Source organism: Strigops habroptila, chromosome 3 (genome assembly GCF_004027225.2).
Source record: "Strigops habroptila isolate Jane chromosome 3, bStrHab1.2.pri, whole genome shotgun sequence".
NCBI lineage: Eukaryota > Metazoa > Chordata > Aves > Psittaciformes > Psittacidae > Strigops > Strigops habroptila.
In genome coordinates, this window is record NC_044279.2 from 70,851,251 (window position 1) to 70,879,118 (window position 27,868).

General features: G+C 41.0%; 1 protein-coding gene across 5 annotated transcripts in view; it reads left to right on the forward strand.

Annotated features, from left to right (window-relative positions):
* Positions 1-27,868, forward strand: part of TBXAS1 (thromboxane A synthase 1) — a 233,624-nt gene that overhangs the window by 79,077 nt on the left and 126,679 nt on the right. For 2 of the 5 annotated variants that reach the window (XM_030478710.1, XM_030478708.1), the window contains one exon: positions 6,633-6,685. In XM_030478710.1, coding sequence (XP_030334570.1) covers positions 6,633-6,685 — 53 coding nt within the window. Of the gene's footprint in view, positions 1-1,726; positions 1,733-1,779; positions 1,892-4,153; positions 5,038-6,632; positions 6,686-27,868 lie in introns of those variants that run through there. The other 3 variants (XM_030478712.1, XM_030478713.1, XM_030478711.1) reach the window with 3 other exon arrangements.

Sequence of the window (27,868 nt, forward strand, 5' to 3'; positions counted from 1 at the left end):
CTGTTACTGAAGTCTGTGTATCTCTTCCACTGTTCCCTCACCTAAAATATGTGTTATCTTCCCAAAGAAAGATAACACACAGTGTATCCCATTTCCCACTCCTCTGGCCTGCTTTCCTTTAGGTACTTGCTGTGCAGGGTGCTGGTTTGATAGCGGTGGGCCAGAAGTGGTGCCTGAAGGACTGTTAACTGGCTGCAGATGCTCTGTCCAGCCGTGCCACTTATGCAGGGCTGGTGCTCGTGACTCAAATGTTAAAAACATATGGTGGGGTTTGTGAGAAATTCTGAGGACTGTGTGTGTTTCATGCACTGCGAAATCTTGCATGCTATTGAGGTCAGGCTTGCAATTGTGTATTTTCTTGCTTGGCTTCCCCTCCCTCCTGTCGACTCTTCAGTTACCAGCCTATTAGAATCAGCCATTAACCTGGTTAATGGGGAGAGACAGCAAATACCAGAAAAGATGATGTGCTTTTCTTAATTCCCTCTTGGAAACCTGACTGATTTAAACTGTAAATGTCTCAAGAAAAGGCTGAAAAGGGTCCAAAACATGTCTTGCTTTTGTAATGCGGGCACACCCAGGCGGAGGAGAATGAGGCTGTGTGCTCCTTAGCACTTCACTAGCAAGTGATCTCTGGGCATTAAAGGGTAGTGCCTTGCCAAAACTGTCTAGGTGGCTTCAAGCTGGCTGCATGCAGGCTTTGGGGTGGTGAATCGGCATGCCTGAATTGTATGGTGCTATCAGATCCTTCTGGGTGATACAAGCCGTTGAGGTGATCTCTCAATGCCATCTGATCCTTTGGATGATGTGTCTTGATCCCAAGAGCCTCTGCCTTCTCTGACCAGGGCAGGTGGTGGGCAGCAGAAGGAGAAGAGTGTGATGAAAGGCGTGGGGTAAGGGTAGAGCGAAAGGAGACCTCGTGCAAGAGGGGGAACAACCATCTTTCAGAGGAGGAATTGAGCAGTTTCTCCAAACAGTGACATGACACTTGTTCCAGACAGCAAGGGCTAATGCAGCACGCAGAAATAAAACTGCCCACCTAGTTTTTATTACAGACCTGAAAAGGTAAAAGGGAAAAAAACAATATAATTTGTTTGCTATTTAGTTCAGGCAATTTTTTTTTTTAAATTGTGTAATGAGAACACGTTGTCCAAATTTTCATATGCAGATTCAATTAGTATTCAGTTAATTAGCCTTTACAGATGAGGATTAACTTAATTACATAACACTAACCTCTCTTAATAACTATTAAGGGTAGAAAGGCTGCTTTTAATAAATTTGGAAGGGCTGTATGTGTGTTTTAAAATCTGAAACGGCATACACATAAATTAAACCAAATTACACACAGAGGATGGCCTTAAGGGTAACAATCAAAGGAAGCAAACTACGTATATGGCTCAGAATCAGGCTGGTTAGAAGTTCATGCTGTTTTCCTCCTCTTGTCTGTTGACATTCTAGTATTTTCACTAGGATTATTACTGGAGATGATGTACAGTCTGGGGTTGTTCCTTCAAAGTGGGCTGCAGTCTAATACAAGGATGCTTTAATTAAATGCTAGCTTGTATTTAAAAAAAAAATAATCAATCTGAGTACTAGGTTATTAGCAGTTGTTTGTTTTTTTCCTGGTGATCTAAGGGAAAAAGACACGTGAAACCCATTGAATGCTAAAAATCTGATCCATAAATGTCATTCATTGTCATTATGTACCATAAATAACTATAGATTTTTCTCTGAGGTGTGCACTCATACACTGATGTTGTGGTTATTAATATTGCAGTGAAACAGAACATCATGCCTGACTTACAGGGTGGTGAGGGTGGAGCATATACAGACCTAGTGATAAGATGTGGCATCGCTGGCTTCTGAGTCACAGGTCTGAATCCAGGCTGTCTTGGTAAGTGACTGCATCAGGTAATATGTGATGCTTTTCAGAAAGGGGCAACAAAAGAACCCTTTTTCACTTGTCTATTCTTGCATGGCTAATGTTTCCAACTTGCCCTGGATTTCGATGGGCACACCACATCCATCTTCACACAGCTCAGTAGCTTTTGTAGCATTCAATACACTACAAAATTCAAGGGCTACCCTCCTTGTGTTCTGGAAGTCAATTTTTGGAGTCCAAATTATGAGCTACTGTGAGGTGCATGCATCTGCTGGATCCCAGCTTTGTGGCCCCCTTCATTTTATCCAGTGACCCTTGAGGACTCTAGGTAAGTTCATAAACGACAAGATTTGTTTTCCAGCTACAGCAAGCTGAAAAGTTACAAAGCATCCTCCATGCAGTCTGGGTCACTTAAGCTTGAGTTTAACCTTAAAGTCGCTTAAGTCCTCATTTACAGCCACAAGATCTGCAGGTATTGAGTAACTAAAATTAATAGGTTGGATATGCCTCATGTTAGATACCCCAGATATTGATACGCATGCCTGTACTGCCTCTTTTTGAAACCTTTGGCTTAGTGCCTACAACCATTTTCAGCAAGGAGGGAAGATGACATTGCTGCAGATTTCTTCCTTGCTGTGAGGAACTAGCAAGGTGAATATGCAGCATGGAGGAAATTGCTGAAGGATCCGTCTTGGAGTTGCAGAATCTGTTGAAAAAAGGAAAGGGGATACTTGAGCCAATGGAGTCCTTTCTGAAGCCCCTTCCTATATGTGCTGCTGAAGCTGAAGCCTCAATGTTCAGTACCTCAAGATAGGTGGTTGGCCATGACCACGCTTCGCTCTGGCCGATGAAGACCCAGATCTTGTTCCCTTCCACAGGGGTTGCACCTGTATCCCTGAGAGCAGGGTTTGGCTTTGTGAGTGGTTCTGCCCACAGATGCAGCTGATGATATACGCTCAGAGGAAGGGGAGAATGCAAATTCCCTGTAGGGAGGCAACTGCCAGCCATGTAAACAAAGAAGCCTTCTGGGTGTGCAGCAGTCAGCCCACTTGAGCTGCTGTTTCCATGGTATACCAGATGCTGTAAAATATGCTTTCTTCAGGGAAAGAAGCTTTTCATACTCCTGCATTATCTTGTTTGATAATGGGCTGTCATCAGGCCGGTACCTCACTGTAGAGGCCACACACGACAAATCCCCCCTGCCCTAACCCTTTCCTGAGTAGTTGTTGATGACAATTCATATTCTTCCAAACAAAGCTTCCAAAAGCTTCCAAAGCAGCTTCCAAACAAAGTAAAAGCTAAGTGATTTTTCTGCCTTGGAATAGCATTACTATGCTTTTACACTTCATTGTTACGAGTCACTATTTAATGTGCTACGGTTCTTCCTGATGTACACACTATCATCTTGGAATATCAAGTGTTGTTTTGCTCTTCAGTTTCCTTCTGTTTTCCAAAAAAATCCAAATATGTGTTTGCTTTTTTGCCTGATTATCCCCTTCTGAACTCTCACACTGCTTCATTATAGCTCCTATCTTATGGCTCAGTTCAAGCCACTGGATGCATGTCAGCAGGTACCGTTTCTGAGTTTGCTGTCTCTCCTGGTGTTACCCACTGGGCAATCTTGAGTCAAAGAGAGGCCTTGGCCTCTGTTTTCTAGTGAAATAGTTGCTATTGATGGGCAAGTGCTTAGTTTTCCTGTAGGTACTAAGTACAATTGCAGTTATAAACCTGGATAAACCTGCAGTAATAAGCCTTGAAGCTCAGCTAGTGTAAATAAGTTACCAAAAACACTTACGAGTCTTGCTGTGCTTCAAACGTGACTCATAGCAGGAGGAGGATGTTTTTGAGGTACCTGTCTACTGCAAGTAGTGTTCAGGCTGTAAAACTGGCAGAGTAATGTGGATGTGGCATATCCCTTCCCTGTGTACTGAGACCATCACGTTGGTTCATTGGCCTTTCTCATGGCTATTGAGAAGAAACACAAGTGCCTTCATATGACCCCAGCTTCCTACAGCTGGAAGGCATGCTTTGGGTTGTAAGGGATGCATGCACACGTTCCCTCTGCCTTGCCTGAGCCCCAGCTACTGCAGCCTCCCAGGATTCTTCATGTGCTGTTTGCTTCTCTTTCCCAGCAGCCCGATGAGACCTGCTCCAGGATGCCTGTGAAGGAGACCAGGATAGCAGTGGGTCCTGGGGGTGGATGGTGGAGGCAGGCAGTGGTGTGTATGTGTGTGTGGTGGTGCAGGATGTGAGAAAGTGTCCTGGAGTGAAAGAACAAGCGCTTTTTTTACTCCTGAGGATACTTTCTCACAATCTCTCCCAGATATTTTTCAGCTCCTCCTCTCCCCCCATATCCTGCAGCCTTGTACGTCTCACTTTGGGGAAGAAAAATGAAGTGTGGTTAATTTTAAGCCAGTGCAATCATTTATGAGACCTGGAGGTGGAAAACCAGTTATTGGTTAACAGGCTTGATTTTAAATGTGCTCTCCCTGACCCTCTACTTGAGCGAGCCAGGAGCAGCACTTCCAAGAAGCCGGCTTTCTGGAAGGCTTTTTCACTAAATTATTTCAAGCCTAGGCTTCTTGTAAATGTTAATATCCTGCTGGCTCACTGGAATGCAGCTGGTGGATACAGCAAGTGCAATACCTATGTGCGTGCTCACAATCCAAAGTAAAACTTAGCAGGCAAGGTTCAGGCTGTACTTTGGGATGTCCTTACTGAAGGCTCAGGCTAGGAGGAAAGTGGGCGGGAGGGCAGACCTGATTTGGCATCATCTCACAAGACTGGAAGTCCCTCTGCCCCATGCAACAGACACTGTTGTGATACAGCAGTGCTTTGCACCCCATGTGCAAATGACCGATAACCTCAAGCTGCACCCTGTGTCACGCTGGTGCCTCAGCGTGGCTGTAAATCTCAGCTGTGTGTACGCAGGTTGGAGCCACTCTGCCAGACAAAGCAGTCAGAGTGTACTGATGAGCTGAGCCTGCTTTAGGCAGCCTTAAATGGCTGCCTGGAGAACAGCGCTGGGAGAATTTGCCCCTAGGATTTCCCCTTGCATCAGCAGGGGAAGGCAGTAGGCGAGCTTTGTAATGATGAAATCGTAGCAGTTGTAGGCTGAAATCCTGCTACTGCTGAAGCATCTCTATAGCAAAATGCAGGTCGATGTGAACGTGTATGTATCTTTTCCCCTCCCTTGGTGTCTCAGATAAAAGCCTTTTGAGTTAGCTGTATGTATTTGTGGTATTACAAAGGCTTTGTCCACCTTAGATTCTGGGTGCTAATGGATGAGGCTTTTCTGCTTACCTTAGTAGTATTTTCCAGGTGAGAATATATACTTTTTTCAGGTAATCATCTAAATCAACACTTTCATAATTTTATCTTTAGTGTGTTTTCTTGCACACTATCCAGTGCTTTGTGTACCTTAAGGAAAACCTAAAGTTCTTGCGTTAACCTGGAGACATATTGTCCTTTAAAAAAAACCCAAAACATATTGCAAGTCCAGGATTTAAAACTAAATAAAGCACAACTATATAAGAATAAAAAACAAACCAAGGGTTTTATAAGAGGAGGACTGTAGGTGGTGCAAATTCTTTGTTAATTTGGGTGCTAAGTAGGATAACTACTTTTGATTACCAGATTTTCTTTTGCTTACTGTGGTAAAATGATCCCAAAGCATGCACACATTATATGGTCTTGTTTATTTATGTCTGTAGTTAATGTATGTAAAATAGTTCATATTGTTCTAGCTAATATTCTGCAGTGTGTCATAAAAAATAGAAAAGAGTCAATATGAGGCGTAAGTATTCTGCTTTGTTAGTGTATTTTCTCTGAATAATGAAGATAGATCACGATAGTCTTTCTTGAATTAATATAAATGCAGATTAATACAGTCAAATGTGTTATTTTTCCATAGACAAGTTACAAACACAATGCAGTATGATTCTCAAACATCGCAGTTTTGTTAAACCAGATTTTTTCTATTCACTTTGGGGATACATTTGCACACCTTCATTCAGATTAATCAATTTGAATTCATTTAGGACACTAACAATTTAGTCTAGTGGCAGGTTTATTTAGATAAATGGATACCAATTTTCATCAATTATGAAAATGAAACACAGTAAAAAGTTTGTTAAAATAAATCTGCTTGCTGTTCTGCAGAGTGTCCCAGGTGACTGCGTCATGCTGAAGTCCAACTTTGCAGGTTTGGGGTTTGGGTTTTTTTTTAATAATATAACTAAAAGCAAACCAAGAAGAACTTTTTCACATTCCCTGTGTTTCTCTTGAGTGTAGTAAGTCATATGCTTATTCTGCTATTAATTTCTCTGTCAGTTTTTCCATCCACACACACATCAGAAAATATTATGCATCAGGACACTAATTGTGAAATTACTTTTAAAAAAATAATAATCATTAAATGGTAACGTATTTTGGAATGTAAAACCCTGATGAAAAAATGTTTCAAGGCTTTCCAGGTCTTTTTTGGGGTTGGGACTTTTTTTTTTGGTCATAATTTCCAGACTCTACTGTCAGAGATGGACGATGAGAGAAAGGTGGGATCATGAGTTAATCATAGAATCACAGAGTAGTTAGGGTTGGAAAGGACCTTAAGATCATCTAGTTCCAACCCTCTGCCGTACCATAGTTCGGCTAGTTGAAGTTCAAAGCTTTGGTGTGAGTGTTAGCAACACTGTATAATAGGTTCTCTGTTAAGTACCATTCTAAAATACTTTGTCATTTTTCTTTTATCCAGGGTTTTTGGGAAAACCACACAAAACTGATAATGGAGTATGGACCTGTTTGTGGGTAAGCTTAGCAATGTCATCAGCTTGCTTCTTTTCTGGCTCTTGCTGTTTCAGTTTGTTGGGTGGGAGAGAAGAAAATACCAAGATAAGATGTTCATTAAAATGCAGTGCGTGGTGTTTCAGTCTGGGGGACAGAGGTGGAGGTTGTTTGATTACATGCAGAAAGTAACCTTGGCTTATTTTAGTTCAGCATTTGGTGTCGGCCTTCATTCATTTCTTTCTAATTCTAATTATGCACATAAAGTTTAGTCTTTTTCAGAGCTGTACAAAGCTACCAGCCTTCAATATTCTCTTTTCATCTGCATATTCTTTATACTTATGGTGAACCATAATTAAACTTACAGTATAATTTATCATCTTAAAAAAAACCCTCACTTAGTTTATGAAATAGTATGAATTTAGTTCAGCTGTTGCTATCTATATTTATGCAAAATTCCGAAACTTTAAATACAATGAAGTAAAGATTAGAAATGAGGCATTCCTCTCACTATAGCTCAGGTGTGCAATCTTAGCTCTTAGCAGTTTATTAGGAGTAAAGAAGGTTTAAGCAGTATATTCCTTCATACAAGCCCTTCCACATTCCTGTGAATATTCCAAGAACTGCTTTCCAGTTGTCATCGTTTTAAGTTGAAATTCAGTTATTTCATGGTAGCTTCTATTGTTGTGGTCAGTTGGTGTTTCTGGCATAACTATTATTTCAATGTATAAGTATCAAACGAGATCTACAAAGTAGAGTCAATTAAAAAGATTTTTTGTGTGTTCTGCAAGGGGCTTAAGACACTTGCAAGAAGAGAGCATATATGAACGTGTATGCATAGGTGATCATAAATAGTATGAATATGCTTTGTATGCACTTTCAGCAAAAATGCTCTATCAGAAAAAAGTCAGACTCAGGCATACGAAGCATTTGATGCTCCAGCCACAACCACCTCGTGGCATTTATGCTCAGCCCTAAGGACAAAGTGCTGCAAGAAGTGATGGAAATAATGAATTCCAAGGGGTAGGTGCTTTTCTAAGAAGAAATAATACAGTGTCTTAGCTGGCCAGGAACAGAGAAGGATATTCATTAACACTGTGGTAATTTGTATGTTGTGTAACAAATGGAAAATGACTGAGACTTATTACCTCCATGACCTTTGATATGATGCCTTTAAATGACAATAATGTAAGAACACTGGCATTCGTTCCTCAGTGTATTTCCCTCCTTATTAATATCATGCCTATTTTTTTCTAATCTGAATTCCAGATAAGTTGCTATTTAGTCATCTGCCTGCTTACTCGACCAGGCAGAGGCTATGTCATCAGAGAAAGAGATGTATAATTACAGTGTGTGAGCGGATAGATGGAAAGTTTTATTTTTCCAATCTACCCACAGCTATCAGAGAATTAAACCTCAGTGAGACTTATATGGGCTGCAAAGCTGGATGGTGGTGGTAGTGGTCAGCAGGACAGTTCTGCCTCTCTGGGATCCTCTCAGTAGGAGGAGTAAGCAGATTGTGCATACCTGCATCCCATTTATTGCATGCATGAACAATTAATTTTTGGAGGGATCTAGGAGGCTGGCAGAGAAAAAGAAATGCTGCTTTTTGCTATCTCCCAGGATAACAAAGCTGGGCTCAAACACTGCTGTGCTTGAGGTAAGCTTTATTTGTAGCTGAGGAGGATGTTTTAAAGCCTGGCTTGCAAGCTGCTGTTCAATAGGTGTGGTATGTGTCGGGGAGTATTTATCACAGTCCTGTCAACTAACGAAATTCCTTCTCCTTCTGTGTGATTCTTCCTATGTGTCTTCTGTGCGATTCTTCCTGAGCTGCTTTGAAATAGGCAGTAAATGGTGTGTTTATGTGTACAGTCCCAGTAAAGTATTGGATCTGGCAGTTGGAAGAAGATGTGGCATTTTGCTTTTTCCAGATTGAAAACTGCTTTCCAATAAGCATAAAGAGCAATGATCTTTATTTCTACAGTGGTGAAGTGAGTTGAATACAAATCTTTGGAACTGAAGCCTTTTTTTCTTTCTAAGGTCACTTGAATAGTCTGAATGATACCATCACAACTGTTTTCTTTTGTGTGTGAATTGGTTTCCTTGACAACAGGATGTCAAATCAACTTTTCAGCTTTAATCAAGTCAAAACAATATATCCCTTCCATTCCAAAAGGCCTCAAGTCGTAGAGAATTATTTCAAGTAAGGCTTTTGTAGGTCACAAAAGCATTTTTTTTCCCTTCGCTCTCATGTGCAGATCCAAAGGAGAGGTGATGGTATTACTCTTTTTATAGAAAGAGACAATGCAAATACTCTTCAGTTGCGAGTGTGTGTTGTGAAAACTGTCTGTTTTCATACAGAGATGGCCCAAGATGGAAGCCAAGGCAGAAACAAACAGCTCGGGTTTGGTGCAAAGGCAGAGTTGGGCCATTTCTGTTCAATAGGGAAATCCAAGTGACTGTGGCATGACTTTTGGAGAGATCCTGCAACAGAGTGGTAGTCTTTGGTTCAGCTATAATTTGGAGTACCATCTATAAAAATACCTCCTCTAAAATATGAGTTCTAGTTCTCCATAGCAAAAATAAAAAGTGAAAAATATCTTATTTGGAAAGTAATGTGCTGATACATGTTAAGATTTGTTTTGAATATTCTCCTTTGTATGGTAGGAGTCTTGCAGGAAAGTAGTCATGGTTTCTGTGGAAATTAGTGGCTTATGTCACTTATTTTTTGGATCAACTTTGATGTTTTGGTATTTTATTTTCAGCCCCACCATATCCAATTGTAGATTATGGCTACTGATCAGAAACAGTGGTAAGAGCAGACAGAGAAACAAAGTGCTTCTGGGTTGAAGAGGAGAAATAAAGAGGGAGAGTATACTTTATGGAATCAGAAAAGCAACTGCTACAACATGAGCAGAACTGTAGAGGCAGTGAGTTAATTTTACTTTATATACACACTCCATATGCATTTGACCACTCTACTGTGATTGCATCATTATGACTTTACAGCACTGTAAGTGTGTATGGCTGACTTGGAGCTGGAGAATAGTGCCAAAATAAGTAATATATTCTTGGCCCAATGACACACTGCCAGTGAAGGAACAGAAAATACAATAGAGCCCCAAGCAGGCAGGTGATTGCCTCTGGGATGAATGAACCTATGTTGACTTTGACTGTGGCAATGCGTTTGGGTGTGTGGAGGAGTGTAAGAGTTCATAGCATAGACCTCACTGTGTATAATCAAAGAGTAAGTATGGAAGATTACAATTCAGTGCAATTTGTAGGGTGACACTCTGTCTTCATGTCCTTTTGCATCTGAAAGAGCTTGCAGCAGGGTAAATCCTATTCTTATTCTTTCTTCACTTGACCTCTCAACTTCAACCTACTGTGAGATGTCTGAGCAATTATGTAGTAGAGTAAGTGTTGATGAGGACAAGAACAAAGCAGAGGTGAAGAGATGGGTCTGGGAGTAGCAAGATGATGGAGTTTGGATTAAGCGTCTTCTAGAAAGCAGAAGACAACAGAGGGGTTTGAGCTCCTGGTTGTCAGGCTGTGAACTGGCAAAAGGAGGCAACAACTCAAAATCTGCATTTTCTAATGGGGGAAGGAGTTAATGAGGACATTTTTGACAAGATATGGTTGTAAACCATTCTCAAGCCTTAGTAAAACAGCCAGCAGCAAACTGCATCTACCCATGCTGAGCCACTGCTGGCCTCCAGCATAAGAACACCTGGATCAGCACAGTACCACAGAGAGCATGTCAAGGTGCAGGCACTCCTGAAGCATCTTGAGACAACACAGGTGTGAATGGAGCTCCATTTCCATATAGAGAGTATCTTGTTTTGCAGTAGGTTACTTCAGCACGTTTTTAAGTAATACAAAGAAAGAAACTTTAAATAGGAGAGGTGATTTTTCTAAAGGTGTCTGTGGGATTACTCAATGTCTGATCTGTGGGTGGTGGGTTTTTGTTTGGTTGGGTCTTTTTCCTTAAAGACTTCCTAATGTTCCTTAAATGATTTCCAAACAAGTCACTATTGGAACCAAGATTAAGTCTGGGCACTTAAATGATTGGGTGATTTAAAGGATTAGGATAGATCATGGAGCCAGTCACTAATTTGAAATGTGTCCAGGGGTGAGTTGTGATTGCAAACTATGCTGGCAGCTGACAGCTTTTCAGAAGTCTGTGTAGCCAGAGTTGGTTCTGTATTAATGCTTGACTTCTCCTCTCCCCAAAAAATGTTGCTGCAGATGGCACTACTACAGATGAGCCCATAATCAAAGAGCTTTTCTCGCTGCAGAAGCCCTGGCTTCTGCATCAGGGCTGAGGTACACTGCTTAGTCACTGTGGAGGTTTGGGGCTTTCTCCATTTGTGGACTGAAAAGGGACTTGTGTTTCGGGGATTTGGGCATCTGGAACTTTTCTCAAAGCCTTATCCTTCCTTCTGCCCTCCCAGACACCTTGGGGCAAACCTAAGGTGCATACAGGCAGGATCCCCACCTGCAGGAAACAGCTGATGTTTTCATCATGCAGTTAATTTACCTAAAGAAACAGTGTCTTTATCGCCATTTTAATTTCACAAGCTTTTTTAATGTCTCTGCTTTATGTGGAAAGAGTAGTCCCAGGACAGGTATTCTTATCTTTGTCCCTGAAGGCCCATGTAAAGAAACAATTTAGTTTTATGAAACAATCTTATTGTGTTTGATTTCCTCTTTTGCACTGGGGATCTAATGGACTTACGTTGTCCTTCCTTTATTTTGCTATTTTAAACAATTTACTTTTCATATTTCAAATAGAAAAAAATCATACTTGGGCAAGGATAGGGAGGAGGGAAGAAAAATGGGCTTCTTAGTTCTGTTCTATACCTCTTCATAATCTCTGTCTCACATTTAACGTGATAAAGAGTTTTGGTAGCCTCACTGACCTGGATTTTTGTTTTCTTAAAGAGTGATATACATTTTTGGCCACAGTCAAGTCTTTCATATTGCAGCAAGACTACTTGTCCTCGCTGTTTCCTCATTTTATGTGTTCTGATAAGGTCCTCTGATATAGAGTTGTTGATCAGCCCCAGAATTGCTATTGTGAATTAGAGTTATCTCTTTCTTTTTTTTTTTTTAAATTCTGCAAACTATGGGTACAGTACAGCAGAATCCTTAACATGTGCCTAACTTCGAGCACAAGTTATCCCATTAAATTCAATGGTATTACTCACCATGCTTCAAGTTAGACAGAAGTTTATCTACCTTGTTGAATGAGGGCCATAAAAGAAACAATTGCATTTGTGCCTGAAAAATATTTTTACTGCTGTTGGTACGCATAAACACCTAGGTTTATTGTAGCTGAAAGAAGTTAATGGGTAGAAAAATATTTCTTTTCCTTCCCCACCCTCTCTTTTGACAGTACTTTGCATGTAGACCATTTTATTGCTCCTCTGTGTAATGTGCTAGCCATTCTCTCTAAAATGGAAAGATTATCTCAAAAATTGACTGAACAATAGGAGAATCTTAACATTTGAAAATTAAACTTTCAGACCTCTTATTTCTGTCTTTTGTTTTGTTTTTTTTTTTAATCAATGCTTTCAGAATTTTTTAGTAGTAACCTATTTTTAAAAAGTTGTCTTTAAAAAGAAAAATCATTAAAAAAAGGAACCCAACAATATTCCTGGCAGAAACGCAGTGTCACGGTACAATGCCACATCTCTGTCTGAATCCACACACTTTACCATAATTAAGGTATTGGTTATAGTTAGTTCCAGTGGTTAAATCTGGAACTAACTAAAGTGGAGCTGCTGGAACAAGTCTTGTGAGTTACTTATGGGTATATCATCACCAGTTTCTCCTCTTTTGTCTAGAGCTAATTGGTCTTGAAAACATAGCCTGTTATGAGACTGATGCCAAAAGGTGGCATATCACACTGTTTTGGGGATTGGAGTCTAGTGCTATTGTTACAGTTGTAATCACATTGTGGGCTGCCTGATCATTATGGAGTATTTTAAGTTCTGCATATGGAGACCTAGGGGATGCAGTTTATAGGCAGAATTTATGGTAAATTAGTTGAGTAATTTAATTCTGGCATGTTTCAAATGTACTTGGGTTTCTGGAACATTGCAAATTGATGCTTAGTACTAGTAATGTTGAAGGTATTTATTAATGAGCTCTTCTTAGCCATGGACAAATCTTATGCGTCGACTGTGGCCTCCCATGAGAACCATTCAACTTGAGCTTGTCTATTCTGTGATGGCTGTTGATTTGTTGCTGTAGCCTCTTGCTGACCTGGTCAGGTCCCAGGGCCACTTATGTTCTAGGTATTCACAGACAATGACTCAAAAGCCCACTGAAATGTCACTGTCCCAGCCCTCAGAGCAGGCAAAGCCACTTGAATGGAAATGTTTGATGCAAGTGGTAAACTCTTCTGCATGCAAAGCTCTCCGTCTCTTCTTTGAGACTCCAGACATTGCTCTGGTGTGGCTGAGCTGCAGGCATGTGCTCACTGCTGAGCTTTTTCCAAGTTCCTTTCCTCCATCCATGACTGCTCCATGACTCCACTGCAGCTGTTCAAGCCAACGTAAGTCAAAGACCTGATGTAATCTTTTACACCTCTGGAAAGAGAGTGTGAAATCCAACCAAATGAGACAGACAATATTTTATATGCTCTTGGCAAGGCAGCAAAGGACAGTGCCTGTCACCTGCACCATGTTCCTGATGATCATTCCTGTACTCAGCATGTGCAAACTGCTGTGGTTGTAACTTCAGTGAGTAAGTGTTTGCATAGAGGGAAATCCCATGGTTAGTACAGCTCCACAGGGGTGGTGTTAGCCAGATGCAGAAAGGCTATTTGAGACTGGCCGGAACTGTGTCAGCTCCTAAGGTTGATGAGGGAAGCAGAGGGCTGGCCCTTGTATCTTAGCATTTGAGGAACCTGGTTAAAATCTTGGTCTGCTTCTGCATGTGCAGGTAGCAGCTTTGCCTAGGAGGAGGTTTCACCTCCATTTGTTCCTGGGGAGATGTTTCTTCATTACCCTGTTCCCTGGCACGCTGGTAGTACAAAATTTAGCTGTTAAAACATAGTCCTTATGAGCTTCAGATTAAGATTATTTGAAAACTGAAGGGTTTTTTTGAAAATATGCTGCCTGAGTGTTTTACACCTAATATACAGCATGGGTAATCTTTGATCTGTACTGCCAGCTTCTTAGCTAATTAACGCTTAAAATCATCATGTTAAAAGGACTGATGAGTCTGCTAAACAGATTGCCTCTTTCTATCACATAACACTGTCATGATCAGCACCTGCATACTGGACTGTGTCATCCTAAATCAAGGCAGAGGGAAGAAATATTCTGAGTGAACCCCACAATTATAAAACCTAGTATCTTAGACTTAATTTCACCTTGATCTACCCTCTTCAATGTCTAGCAAAAACTGCATTTGTTAATCTTTCTAACAGGCTCCTAAGTCTGCCTTGTAATTCCCCCCTCCTTCCCACCATTTGGGAAGAAGCAGGCTGAGGGCTTTTGAAAGGCTGAAAAATCTGAGGCATTATTTCAGTATACCAATCCTACAAGAAAGTATGGGAAAACAGCAGTATTGTAGGTTTTGCTGTGCATATTAAATGCTTTCATTAGAATTTCCTGCAGCACCCAGAAATATCGATGCAAACCTGAAGTGGAAACGTACAATATGTAATGTTCAGTAGCTATTAATGGTTTCTGGCTTCACCCGCAATGTATCTGATTATGAACTGGTGTTCCTATTGTCATGCATAGTAATTTTTAAATGAAGCTCCTGAATCATTTCCCCCCACTCTACACAGAGGGAGGAAGATGCATCATCCCTCCCAGTGTGTGTGTATGTCCCCTTCCCTTTCTTGGCAGCCTTGGAAGCAGATCAACTTTAAACTAATCTTGCAACTCAGGAGCTCCTCCTGCCCTCCTTGGTCACCCAACCAGGTGCTGGTTAGACCCTCTTTCCCCATGCTGGAGAGTCCTTAGACAAGACTTCATGATGCCTCTGTCACTTAGGACACTAAAGCATTTCGCATGAATAGTTTGGGGATGTCTCTTATTTAGTTTCTTAAAAAGTCTTATTTTCCTCTTTGGAGATCACCATGCTTTGCCAGGTATCTATGGAGATGCTTCCAATCAATTGCTGCCTGTTGTCCTTTAATGGTGCCACAATTTTGCTGGCTCTGGGGTTTGTTAGGTTTTTTCTAATTACATTGACAACCTTGTCTTGTGGACTTTGTGTTCATGCTTCTTGCTGTAACTTTTTCCCCCCTAAATATTTGCTTTGACTTTCTTTTCCTTCTTTCCTCTCCATCGTCTTCAGCCCTATGGTATCTTTCCTCCATGCTTTAATTTTTCTTCCTCCCTGTTTTTCTTATCCATGTTGAGCTGAAAACAGTAACGTGACCTGACAATTTTTACGTCATTCCAAGGTTTTTATGTACTTCCATAAATCTCTTCATTACTTTTTTATTGTTTGGTTGTATATGGGTTTTAGTTTTTTCTCTACCTTATTAGTCTGGGGATCAATTTTAGTCTACTATGTTTTATTAGAAGGGGAACAAAATATTTCCTTTTTCTTTGTTGGTTTGGCACCGTCTTCAAATTACCTTTTTTCTCTGTTCGGCTACCTCTCTTCTTTCCCTGGAGAGTCTGCTTTATGTCAGACCTTCTGCTGGTAGTGGACTGGGTATGATTTCATCAGGCACTAGGCAAAAGTATACCCCACTGCAGAGGAAGAAGGCTTTTTCAGCTGTTATTCTTTTTTTTTCCTCCTAGCTTGGGGAGCATGGAACGAGCTAAGCCACCATTACCCTGGGGATTGTGAATCTTTCTTTCCTTCCATTAAATTTGGTGGCTAAACCTGAAGGCTTGTCTTGAAGGAGGATTTATTTTAGTCATACTGATAAAATGGTACTGGTATAATTAAACAGCTATAGTAATGTCAAAAAAACTCCCATGCACAGACACAGCCATTCTGGAATGACACAAACTACATCAGGGAAAAAACCTGACCATCTCGCCCAGCAATTATTGTATCTATAGGGGTGTGCTCCCAGAGGAGTTTTTCTAATGTATTAAGATTAGTGTATTTTTCTAGCGTATTAAGATTCGAATCATGTCTTGTCCCCGAATCTCCTCTCTCCTCCATGCAAACATGCCTGAAAATAGTGGTCTGGACCTTCAAGCTGTTGTTTACTTCAGTGTAGTTCCATTAAAGGCATAAAGCCATGACTATTTGAAAATCTTGACCCAATGTTTTTAGGTCTCTCTCGTGTTATATAACTTCAACTTTTGGATGATGGTGCCTGTTGAATAAAATTAGGTTTTGCACAGCAAATTTTAAGACATATCCAGATGTCTTAAAGTAGTATGCAGAAAAAAAGTGAGTTGGGAGCAATGTTCTGACTTTGCAAGGGCTAGCAGTAGATGTTTTATATCTCAACAATAATCCAAGCTTTTCTGTCAATGCTGGAATCTTTTTTATTGAAATAGAATCTTGGCAAGGACACTGGGAATTGCTGCAGTCTTTCAATGTGACATGAGAGGATCTTGGTTCTTTGGGACCTTTTATCACATGGAACATCTTATGAAATAACTCTGTGTGAAGGGCCAAAGTAAAATCTTATCAAAGCAGCCTAACTATTTTATATGTCCACTGGCTGTCCATTTGGCCCAGTAGGAAAAAAGCCATGCATGGGGCAGGAGAAAGTAGGTCTACAAGTGCAACATAGAGGCAAATGTTAAAATAGGTCATATGGTAACATAATGTCATGTGGGAAGGTATTTGCCATTAAATATAGAATTAATTTCTGATAAAATAATTTACATTCTGATTTTTGAGGAAGTGTATCGCAACATGGGAAAATGGAAAATTAAGACTTGAAGTACCTAAACTTATACTTGCTACAGACCTGTTTTTTCTCCCATGCCAGTGGCATTTTATATACTTTTGCCCAATGACTAATGCAATTGGATTTTCATCAGTAGTGAGGAATAGAATCAAGTTTGTGAAACTACCATAACTTTTCTCATGTTCGTTTCCTTAGCAAAATATTTAAACAAATACACAGTTTCTAAACCTTCAAGTAGACTCTGATACCCGTTCGATTACACATGCTCACAGGACTGCTCTGGGCATTGCGGTCAGTGTATTTCCCCATCCCAGGCCTCTTTTGGGCTTGTCATTTTGAATATTGGATTTCTCCAGGCAGCTGTTGATATGACTGGCACTGGCTGGCACCCCCAAAATCTGCAGGCTGTCCTATCCTGCCACCTCCTGCCCGAGGAATCTAAGCAGTGGATATGCGCTGAGGTCAGAGGACAAGCAGGTGTTGCTGGCAGCACTAAAACTGCCATGCAGACAGCGTTTGCATATTTAACTGCGAGGTCTCTGCTGCATTAGAAAGGCTCCAGGTGAGGAGAGCACGATCAATAATTACAAATATTAAAAGTGGTGCATTCTCCTGCTTTCCTACTGTTTTCCCCTTCCTTCTTTACCTACAGGACACGAAGCATCTGAATCCCCCAGACAATTGCTCAAGCATTTACATTTTCATTTGCTTGGTTTATAGCAAGATTGTTCCAGCTTTTGGGAGGGACAGCTATCAAAAATGTACAGGCACTGCCATCATGTTTTATTGTTTCAGTCCATTTTTCCCTGTGAATGCAGGTGGGAGTTTTTCAGTGGGTTGGTTTTGTGGTTTTGCCTTCTCTTTCTTCTAAGCATTTATAACCCTTTTATTGTCAGTCTTCAATCATTTTTGATAGATCAATATATTTACTTCAGTGATGGTTCATCCTACAGTTGTGCTTGGAGGGTTGTTTTTTTTGCTTTGTTTATAGACGTTATGAATAGATTGGGTGGGTTGTATCTCTGCTGTACCTCTGTTGTTGCTTGAGGATCAAGTCACTTGATCTTGCCACAATACTTGTATATTTAGAAGGAATATGAAGCGTTTACATTGGTCTGCTTTCAAATCTTCTCATTTTACCTTTTTCTAGGTGGACTTTGAGCAATTAAAACTGCAATTTTTGGTTCAGGGTGTTCTCAGAAATCCTAAGTATCAATGCTGGTGTTTCATGTATGCTCAACCATTTGGAGGGAAGGGCTCTAGGAAACTGCTCCAGCAGGCTCCAGAGATCCAGAGGGTTTGGGGAGTAGCAAAGGGAAGTGTTATTGGACAATAACATTTACTCAGATGACTCAGAAATGAGGCAGTCCGCCGGAGTCCTGAGGTCTTCAGCCAAGCAGCTGTCACTAAACCAAAGAGGAGAAATTCTTGAGTCTACATCTCACTCATGCCCCCAGGCATCTAGACAAGGGGCCTGGGACAGCTGTTTAATGCAGCTGTGAAGAGAGTTCAAACGTGTGCAGTGCACATGTGGGAATTGGCTGCCAGCGTGTGTGATACACTGCACCCTGGCTGGCCATCAGAAGAAGGAGGTGGGTGAACAGGGCCTGCTGCTCCATGGTGGAAGGGTCCATTCATGGAATAGGAGGAGGCTTGATGTACTCTTCCATCCTTAGGGATTTGGGTTGTTTCAGGATATGGTGATGTACGTAACATTTATTATACAAACATACACATGCACAAAAAAAGGAGCAGTGAAAAAAGTGTACTTGTTACAACTGTTAACATGTACAATGCGGTTAAGTGGAAAATAGGTCAACTAGGCAGTGCTCTTGCTAATATTACTGTTTGAAACATGATCTGTGGCTTATGACTGCACATTAAATATTGGTAAAAATCCCTGAACATGCACAGATTTCAGCAAGGTTTAGTAATTTAAACCAGGTGAGCATATTAACTGCTTGTAGGATGTTATCCCCATAGTTGCCTTAACAGAGCTATATACATCCTGTTTTTCAGTATGTTCTTTTTTAGGCTGAAATAATTTGCCATGTTATGAAAGTCATGACTCAACTACTTCTCAGCAGCCTGTTGTCCATTTGTAACAGCAGATTTTCCTGGAAATCATTACTTTAGAGTGCCATTGTCAGTTGTACACATCACTCCGGCTCCTCTTGTCCTTTGTGGTGCAGATTTGCTCGTTGTTGTTAGCAAGGATGTTACCGCTGATATACAAGCTATCAGGTTTTTCCATTCTTTTCTTCCTTTTCTATCTCTGTTGAATTGCAGTTTCCTTTGTCTTCTGCGTGGTGCACTGAAAGAGGTTAGGAAATTTATCATGGTTATTTTTAAGGGGTTTTTAAAGTCCAGGACGACACGGATTGAATTGATTCAGGAAAATTTCCTGGAGCTGCAGCAGTTTTTACTATTAAAAATATTTTTATCATTTTGATTTTTCTGTAAGAAAATACATCTATTTTTTCCTTCTAGTCCTATAACAAAGCCCTGCGTTCTAATGTTTCCACATGGTCAGATATTAGCCATTTCCCTAGATAATTTAGTTTGGTCATGTGTACGGCTAGCATTTTTATTGTAAAGAATTCTGCTAGTGGTTTCATGATAAATGCATAAAGCATTGGGAAATTACTTTTATTGGGGGCTTAGCATGCATTTAATAATGCATTAACAAAATTAAATGATTCTGTGCATGTGTGTGTAAATCTTGAGAATGCATAGGAAAAGCACACACTGCCATAGGTATGCAAGCGTTTTAAAAAATGAATCTTTCCTGTGTGCATTTTGTATGCTGTAGCATAAAAAAATTACATTCCCAGGAGCTCAGTAGGTGGTTACTATCCTTTCTTTCTTTGTTTCAACGTATTTTTTTAAGGCAGATCAGGAAGGAAAAGCATGTCCCAATGACTGTCCCCCTCGTGGCCAGTCTGGCAAACCATTACTTGCCTGAGTAAGGCTTTCCAGAGCTGGCTGGGATCTGTGTCTTTATTGCTCACGAACAAGATGAATGGGTTGCCCATTGCTTCCCACTTATGAAACCCTGCTTTCATTTGCTTAAATTTCAGATATCCTCAGGCTGTTAGCCAAGACCAAGTCTAAGTGTCTTGTTTCTTATTCAACAAAACAATGTATGCATGTGTAGTTAAGCAAAACTCAGTTTGACTTACTCATTTCATCAAGTTTATGATGCAAAAAATCAGTACATTGTGTCCTATTTATTACTGAAGAGTTAAAATATTCTAATATTAAAACAATATTATTTCAGATGTGCATGCATCTGCAGTAACATAAACAGAGCAAAAGAATAAATAGGGATAGTGTGCAATATATTGTAACTCTTTCATTGATTTAAGATCAAAATGCCAGCAAGGAGTAGACTGAAAGCAAATTATGTGTATGTTTATTTCGGACACATGGAAAAATGAAGTATTGTGTTGTTCACCACTGCTGATTGTATTTACAGGAGGCAGGCGAGCTGTCTTGCCCTCGAAGAAATCAAAGATGAAGTGCAGAATTAAAACAAACAGAAAGAGCCTACTGATTTTGAATGCCTCTGTTCTGAATGCATCTTTTGAACATATGCATGAGGACATGACTTTTCAGCAGATAGAAATACCCGGTGTTTTCTGAAAGCCTTTTCTTTCCTTCAGGGTTGAAATGGCTAACCAAAACCGGAGATGTGAAAAACTCCAGTCATGCTCGAGTCCTGGCCATGAGAAGTAAATTTATATGAGATGAAGTTTGTAGAAACGCAGACTTATGGATGGCTTTTCTTTGCACATCCTGATGTCAGGTCTTGGGAAGGAAAAATAATACAAACCTAAATTTTATCATGGTCAGAAATTCTTTATGAGAGGCAGAAGTCAGATCGCGCAAGTTTTGTTTTAGTCACCTTGAAGCGTGTTTGCTTATATGAAGGTTAGTGATGGGCAGGTAACTAGCAACTTTATTACACTTGTGATTTTATTATAGTCAAACTGTTCTATAGCTTGCTGTATCTTATGATGTCATAGTATCACAAATTATATTTAAATCCTTTGACCTCCTCCTGTTTCATTTTCTCCTTATGGTCCCACATATGCTCTCCTCTTTTTGTCCCCTGTCCCAAAATTTTCCTTGGAGCCTGCACCATGGCACACGCATGCTCTCGTGATTTCTGGGACACTGAGGATCCACCCTGACCTTACAGCCACCCTTTGGGATGGGTACCCCTTGCTCTGCTAGAAAGCAGCCCTGTGCTGCATGCCCCTCTTCTACGTGTTCTCTTAGCCATATTATTCGATATAGCGTCACATCATATCCCTCATCTTCAAATGCACTGCTCTGTCTCCATTTATCTTGTATGAAATGGCTGTAGCTCTGCCAGAGTAATACTGTCTGTTGTTTCCCAGAAATTGCTTACCTGTGTGTCAAGGGAAGCTTCTTAGAGCTCCTGACTAGAAATCAAGATAAGCACTCAGCAGATCCCTCTCCCTCCCTCACATAGAAAAAAAGATGGAGAAAAGGCTGTGCTTGTTTAGCCTGAGTAACATTGTCTGCTTATCCTCCTCAGCCATCTTGTAGTCTTAATTTTTTTCACTGCACCAATAAAAATAGGTATCATTGTTGAGTGTAAATAATAGACTTATACAAATGAACACTGTGTAGATGGTAGCAAGTAAAGTTTGGAGATGCAGAAAGTTTGCCATCTCCCAGAGGTAGCCTTGCCTAAAAAAAGTAATCCAGTGTACTGGAAATAGTAACCTGATGGTTTTTCTCTCAGGGTATGGCAAAGGAGTATTTTGGTAGTGATTTAGGTGCGAAGAGCCCGAGATGAGACTGCTCTCAGGCTGTATCTGTCTCACAAATCCACAGAAAGGCTGGGCACAGAAATATGCTGAAACCCACAGGAAATCTCTGCTGCACCATCACATGAGGTCAGTGAGGCATACTGTGCTTTAATGAGTGCAGACAAAACAAGCTTTGGTGAAAATGTCACAGTGTAAACATGGGTAACAAAACACAGACTAATAATACAGTCCAAGCTTGACGGGAAAGACCATGGGAAAAGATTTAGAAACCTTCTTCTCGCACTCCTGCTGAGGTTGAGAGCTATGAGCGTTTTCAGCGTCACCCAGTAGCAATACACCGTATACCCAGGTGTGGGAGGAGCAACTGGTTTTTTATTAATATAACAGTACTCCTCATTTCCAGTAGCATCCTATAAAAGCAGTAACCTATTTACAGCTTTCATTGCGCATTAATGAAGTGGAATACTGATGCAGCTAATCAGCGCTAGCGGTATGATGCAAGCATGCGGTGTGGTGGCGGTGGTGGCAATCATCTTAGCCCAGTTGCCAGGATAAAAATAACCCCCACCAGCCCAGGGAAGCAGCAGCTCCCCAGCTGTGGAGGAGCACAGCCCAGGACCTGGCTTCTCCTGCAGCCCACCTGGAGCAAGAGTAGAATCCATTCTGTTATCCATGTCCATCCCCTTTGCTGCTTCCCTTTCCAACCCCTGAATGTGGGCAGAAGTTTTTATACTCGCATTTGGATCTGGACTCAGATTTCCTCAGAAATGGACACAGATTGCCAAATATGCTTGTATAATTGAGAGGTGTTTTTTTCTTTTTTTTTCTCTTCATGGCACTTTGTGAGCTTAATTTAATCCCTGTCATTCCTTATATGTGGGTAAATGTCATCTACTTCATTTCATGAATGAATTAACACAGCCATGCAGAGTCTGCGTTTCCTGCACTGCTCACTTGGAAGGGGGGGAAGGGATTAGTAAATGTGTGACACCCTCAAGTTGCTAAACCCCAGCTGGGATTAGAGATGCCCAGAAATAGATCGTGTTTGCTCCCCGATGTAAGGTACTTGAAAGAGTCTACCAGCTCTGTACCTTGTAATGGCCCCAATCAGCCTTCCTTCTCCTTATTGTCAACCCTAAATATACTACTTTCATACCATGAGTCTCTTACTGCACCTGACAAGGGAGGAGCTCCTTTAAAAATAGCTGTGCTTTTAGTGGTGCAGAGAATATAAATAATCCTGAAATTTTCTTCCTTTTTTGATACTTCCTTAAGCATGTCAGAAAGCAGAGGTCTTTTGGCAAGGTGCAAGTTTGAGGTAGTGCAGAGGTTCTTGGTATGTAGAAGATAGCATTTTTAATCCCGGGTATGTGGACAAAGAGGTGGATGCATAGCAATACAGAGCGGCGCAGAAAGTGTGCGCGAGTGTCTGAGCATCTTGTTACGTGATATTTTTAATACAGGCAGGAATTAAATTAATAGTTCTGTGTACTTATTTTAAAGCTTTCATGAGATGAAAAGAAGTGTAGTTCATTGAAAAAGGAAATGAAGGACAATTTATTCTTAAATAGAAAGGACTGTGGCCATGTCTTCTTTCTCATGAATTTACACAATGGGTTGGATTAGTCTCCGGCTGAGGCATGTGTCTGTGTGTTGGCAGAGCTGTGCTTGGAAACTTCTCTGTGCCTGATAATGCTCAGTGCTACTGGGGCTTCATTTTTATGTCCAGTAATCTCACCTGTTTCTAGGATGTTGTGGTTTTTTTGGGGGGGGGGGGGCGGGGTGTGTGTGTGTGTTTTTTTCTTAAGTGGTGATGTGCATTTCTGGGTTCTCAATCAATCAATCCAGAGATAGTCAGCTTGTCAGTGCTGTATAAAAATAGCCCAGGAAAGGCACCCTGCCAGGTAGAGTCACAGCCTGGAATGCAGAAGTGGCATGGCAGTTAGCTCCTGACTTTCCAGCAGATTTCCTGAAGAGAGCTGGTATGGGATTTGCAGGTGTACATGGCAGCTGAGAAGCAATGTTCTCACGTGGTGTCAATTCATGGATCCTCCATACCTGCCTGTCCCCTTGTCCATCAGATAGAAAATGAGAACGTTGTTTGTTTTCCCCACTGGTTGTCACTCCAGGTCATTTAAATTGTAGGCTCCACAGACCTAGAATGAGCCTTCTAGTTATGTATAACTACTGCCAAGTTAGAGCCCAGGGACCCTGGAGGCCTCTAGCGGCTAATATAACACAAATAATAATGGGACTCACAGTACCTGACAATTTTTTTTGCCCCCTTGCCCTTTCCCTTCCTCCTAAAGTAACTCTTTCCATAAAGATTGTGGTTGGGCCTTACAGCCGTTCATTTCCTTTTGCTTAGACATACAGGGTCTGAATTGCCTGCAAGAGCTGGAAGGGGGCAGTGCTCATGACAAATCAATTTGCTGACATCTGAAATAACTAAGCAGGTAATGCCAGGCTTCAGTCCTATTTTAAACAAGCAGGGTGCTATTTGTTTTTGCATTTCTCTGCCTGCAGTGGATGGGTATCTCTAAACAAAAGAGGCAGAGTGATTGAGGAACTTCTTTTTAAGAAAATGTCTCTTAAGAATATTAGTCTTTTCCCCTGTATCTGCATTTGCATATCTCTCCTTCACCTCCCCCACCTTGGTTTTGGTTCTTTTTTCTTTGTTCTTCCCTGAGGAAGATAGAGATAATAAAGTTTTCTATTTTCATTTAGCTTTCCAGATGATCTTTGTGTACTTTGCCAGACTGCAGCGTAGAAAACAAAGCCTCATTTATTGCCTACCAGCATATATGTGTTTTATGAATAATGTGATGTGTTTGTAATACATGGGACTGATAATAGATAGGGAGATCAAAGTCTTCTGTGAATTGACAGCAGCACTATAAACAAGGTGAAAGGGTTGCAGGTGTTTCCCACACGGGTGTTACACAAAAGCACATGGCCCTTAGCCATGATGTACTGCATACACGCTCCATCTTTTCCTATGTGGCAAGGCAACGTTGCTGTGAGCTTTTCTCAGAGAGCACAGCCATGGCTCAGGACATGTTGACAGCAGATGACAGTGCGGTGTAGCCAGAATGATCTTGGGGACACAGAAAGGATAATGCTAAATCGGTCCTTCAAATTAAAAGTAGCTGATTGATCATCTACATTGCCTAAGGAACAGAAATCTGCATTCCTGAGGGATCCGTGGCAAACACTGGAAACGGACATGATGCGGTTGGGTGTTGCATGAGGGACTGGATAGTCCAGTGTGCCTCTTGTGTCACTGCCCCTACCTCAGCTCATAGTTGGACTTGCAGGCACCACTTATCTCCATGCTAACACCTTCGTGAGGTAACTTCTTTGGCCTTGGCCATGGCAGATACTAGGAGTTGGATTAAGACACCTGCACCACATCTCTGCAAAAAGCAGTAGTGTTGCAAGCCCAAACCAACAGAAATCATTGCTGGATTGCTGTTTATACTTGCAAATAGAAAAAAAGACATGTTTACAAAATGACTAAAGAGAACTGCGACATCTAGGGTGAAACCTGAATGCAAGTCTCTGCCCTTTTCATCAATTGCTGTAAGACTAGTGCTTGTCTACTCTTACAAACCAAGCTGCTGCAGTTGAGTGTGTCAGGTGTTTGTAGCCTCTTTAGTTATTAAAACACTCTGGATGCAGATTAACTTCCTTTGCTCAATTTACTATAACTTAACCACCCCTTGACTTGTGAATCCTTTGTTAAATACACTGGAGGGCAGCCTGCTTTTTCTGCAACTTCTGAAACGTATTTTTACCAGTACGGCAGTGTTACAACAGATTCCCATGTGGACAGAGTTGTATTGCTCCGAGGATGCCATACTACCATTCATGCATTCTTGTTTCTCTGAAGCAATGAGCTAGATAGTCCCAAGTGTTTGCATTACACCTGGAACACTCTACGTGAAAATATTAAAGGTTTCGGTCAAGCAGTGTAATGGTATTGTATCACCCTAAGTAAAGGCGGGACTTCCGTGTGTGGACAAGCCCTGAGAAAAGATTAACCTAGAGAAAGTTAATAAAAAGTACTGTCCTAAATTATTCATGAATCCATTTGTAATGTGTTTGCTGGGAGGCTTTTGTTTTTCTCAAACTTTTATTTATTAAAATCTGACAAGAATATCGGGTTTTGTTCAATAATAAATCTAAGCCTATGTGAGACTGGTGATATCCTTATGTAGTGATACAGAATCAAAATGAAGTTACATGCTGGGGTGAATATGTTATTTACTTGGAAAGAAGAGATTATTGTTCAGGAGGATTTTATCTTTTACTTGCCATTTCAGAACAAGTGAAAAAAAACCAAACCACAAAAACTAGTTAGGAGATAGTTGGGAGATAGCTTCTTGGTTTGTGACTGAGGCCTTATTCCTGTAAAAGATTTTAAATATGTTAAAACTCAGTTAAATATCTTTCTGGTGGCTTTGCAGGTTCTGGACCTGTTTACTAAGTGAAATAGCTCAGGCGGTCTTGTTTCATGCTTAGCTCTACTTGTCCTGTTTTGTTAACTTCAGGGGAAGATCATGGAAATCATGCTCCTAGCCTGTGAATTTTGACTTGCAAAGCATGTCCATACACACCGTCTTTTTGTGTTCTAGAAAAGGTGAGAAAGATTATATACAGAAAGTAGAACAGTGGAAAAAAAGCCCGGAAGAGAGCTTTTGCTGTTTGGGATACTATAAAAGGTGATAGTCTGTGTCTGCTTTACAGCAGTCATTCTTTATAAGCAGGCAGAACTTTGCTTAAAAAGCAAATATAAGAAATATAAGAAAATATAAGGTATTTTTTCAGTACTTTCAGTTTATTAATTTTAGGGGATTTTTCCTCCCCCCCCCCCCCTTCTTCTTCTATGCCCTTCTTTATAAATGGATAAAGAAAGGAAAAAGAGGTGCCTATAGATAGAAACTTAGAGAAGAGTAAATAAAAAAGAAAGAACTTAGCTGTGGAAGCAGAACTGGGAGTTTGGGTGACTGGTCTGAATTGGAGAATGATGAATAGATTTGTTTACATAAGCTTGGCTTGTGAGTCATTTTCTCATAAAAGCAGCTCAAGTAGGAGATGCTCCTGTCCCAAATTTTAGTCCTAAGTGCTTTCAAGCACTGTGACATAAGGACTCCAACAGTGAGTACTGCTCTTGTGTTCCAGTGGACTGGAGCTGGAGCTCTGCAACTTCCCAAGGCTGAAATAAACAGGAAGTTTCTGTCTGTCTCACACACACATGTGCTTTGCATGATGTATCATGTGGTGCCTCTTGGTGGTCAGAGTTGAGCTATCAGGGTATCTTCTGATTCAGATTTGGAATCTGGTAATAGGGATTTGGTCCCTGTGAAAAGCAGTGTGTTGGAAGACCATCAGTCATTAACCACTAAATGAGACAGGGAACTCAATAAACTTGGAGAGGGGAAGAGAAAAGCAAGGTGTGAGTGTGAGAGGTCAGTATTCACGGCTGGATAGGTTTGGAGCAGCACAGGTCTTCACCTCTGATGCCAGAGAAGTCGTACAAAGTACATGTAGAAGGGCCACAGAGGGCATTATCTGCTTTTACCAAAGACTGTGCTCAAAGCATTCTTTAAAACGAGGCCTCAGCTCTTTCCTATGCACCTATTAGGAGTCTAAAGAAAAGTTTGACCATTAACAGACAGCTACTTTGCTGTGGCTTAGCAAACTGGAAGAGGTGAAGCAGGTTTATTTTAATAGACCACCTGTATCTAAGGTACAAGTGGAGCCTGTGGGTTGGATTTGGGAAATAAAAGTTCCCTTTGGAAACCCACCAGAGAAGAAAAGAACATCTCTTCCTTCCTGAAGCAAATTATTTTCTTGTTCTTCTCTGTCATTTGTTGTGAGTTTTGGTGGTATGGGGTCAAGGTGGACTATTTTGGAATCAAGATATCTGTCTGACTTGTTTGCCCTCAGTGAAGTCAGTGCTGCTGCAGCTTCATTGCCATGGGAACCTCCAGCTGCTAAATTTAATTCAGCCCAGGGTTTGCCTGTCTGTTCTGTTGCTGCAGTGTAGACAGGTGATAAGCAATATATTGATATTAAGCTAGATCATACTAAAATGATTAGGCAACAATATTACCATGGTGTTGTAGCATCTGTGGTATTGCTCTTGTGTTCTGCTCTGAGCTGCCTGTCCCTCCTGTGCCTGCCGCTAGCCTTATCTTCCTCTGTCCTGGCAGAGCAAAGGCAGTGCTGCCTGCATAGTCTTTCTGGTCCAGCAATCGGCAAAGGTGGGGACTGCAGCAACCTCTAATTGCTGGTGGTACTTCTTCCTTTTCCTGCAGAGAAGCTGAGCATGAAGCGCCCATTGGACTTGGGGAGAATGCTGCTGGAGAGGGGACCTGTGCACCTCTAGGATTTGTGGGGTTGGGGTAGGTCCCAGGGCTTTGCCATGAAAAGACATTTCATGTGACTAACTGCAAGATAATCAATTCTGTAGGTCTGTCCTGATTGTTTTGGTTGTTGGTTTCTAATGTTTTGCCTCTCCGTAGTTTGGCTTAGTGGTACTAC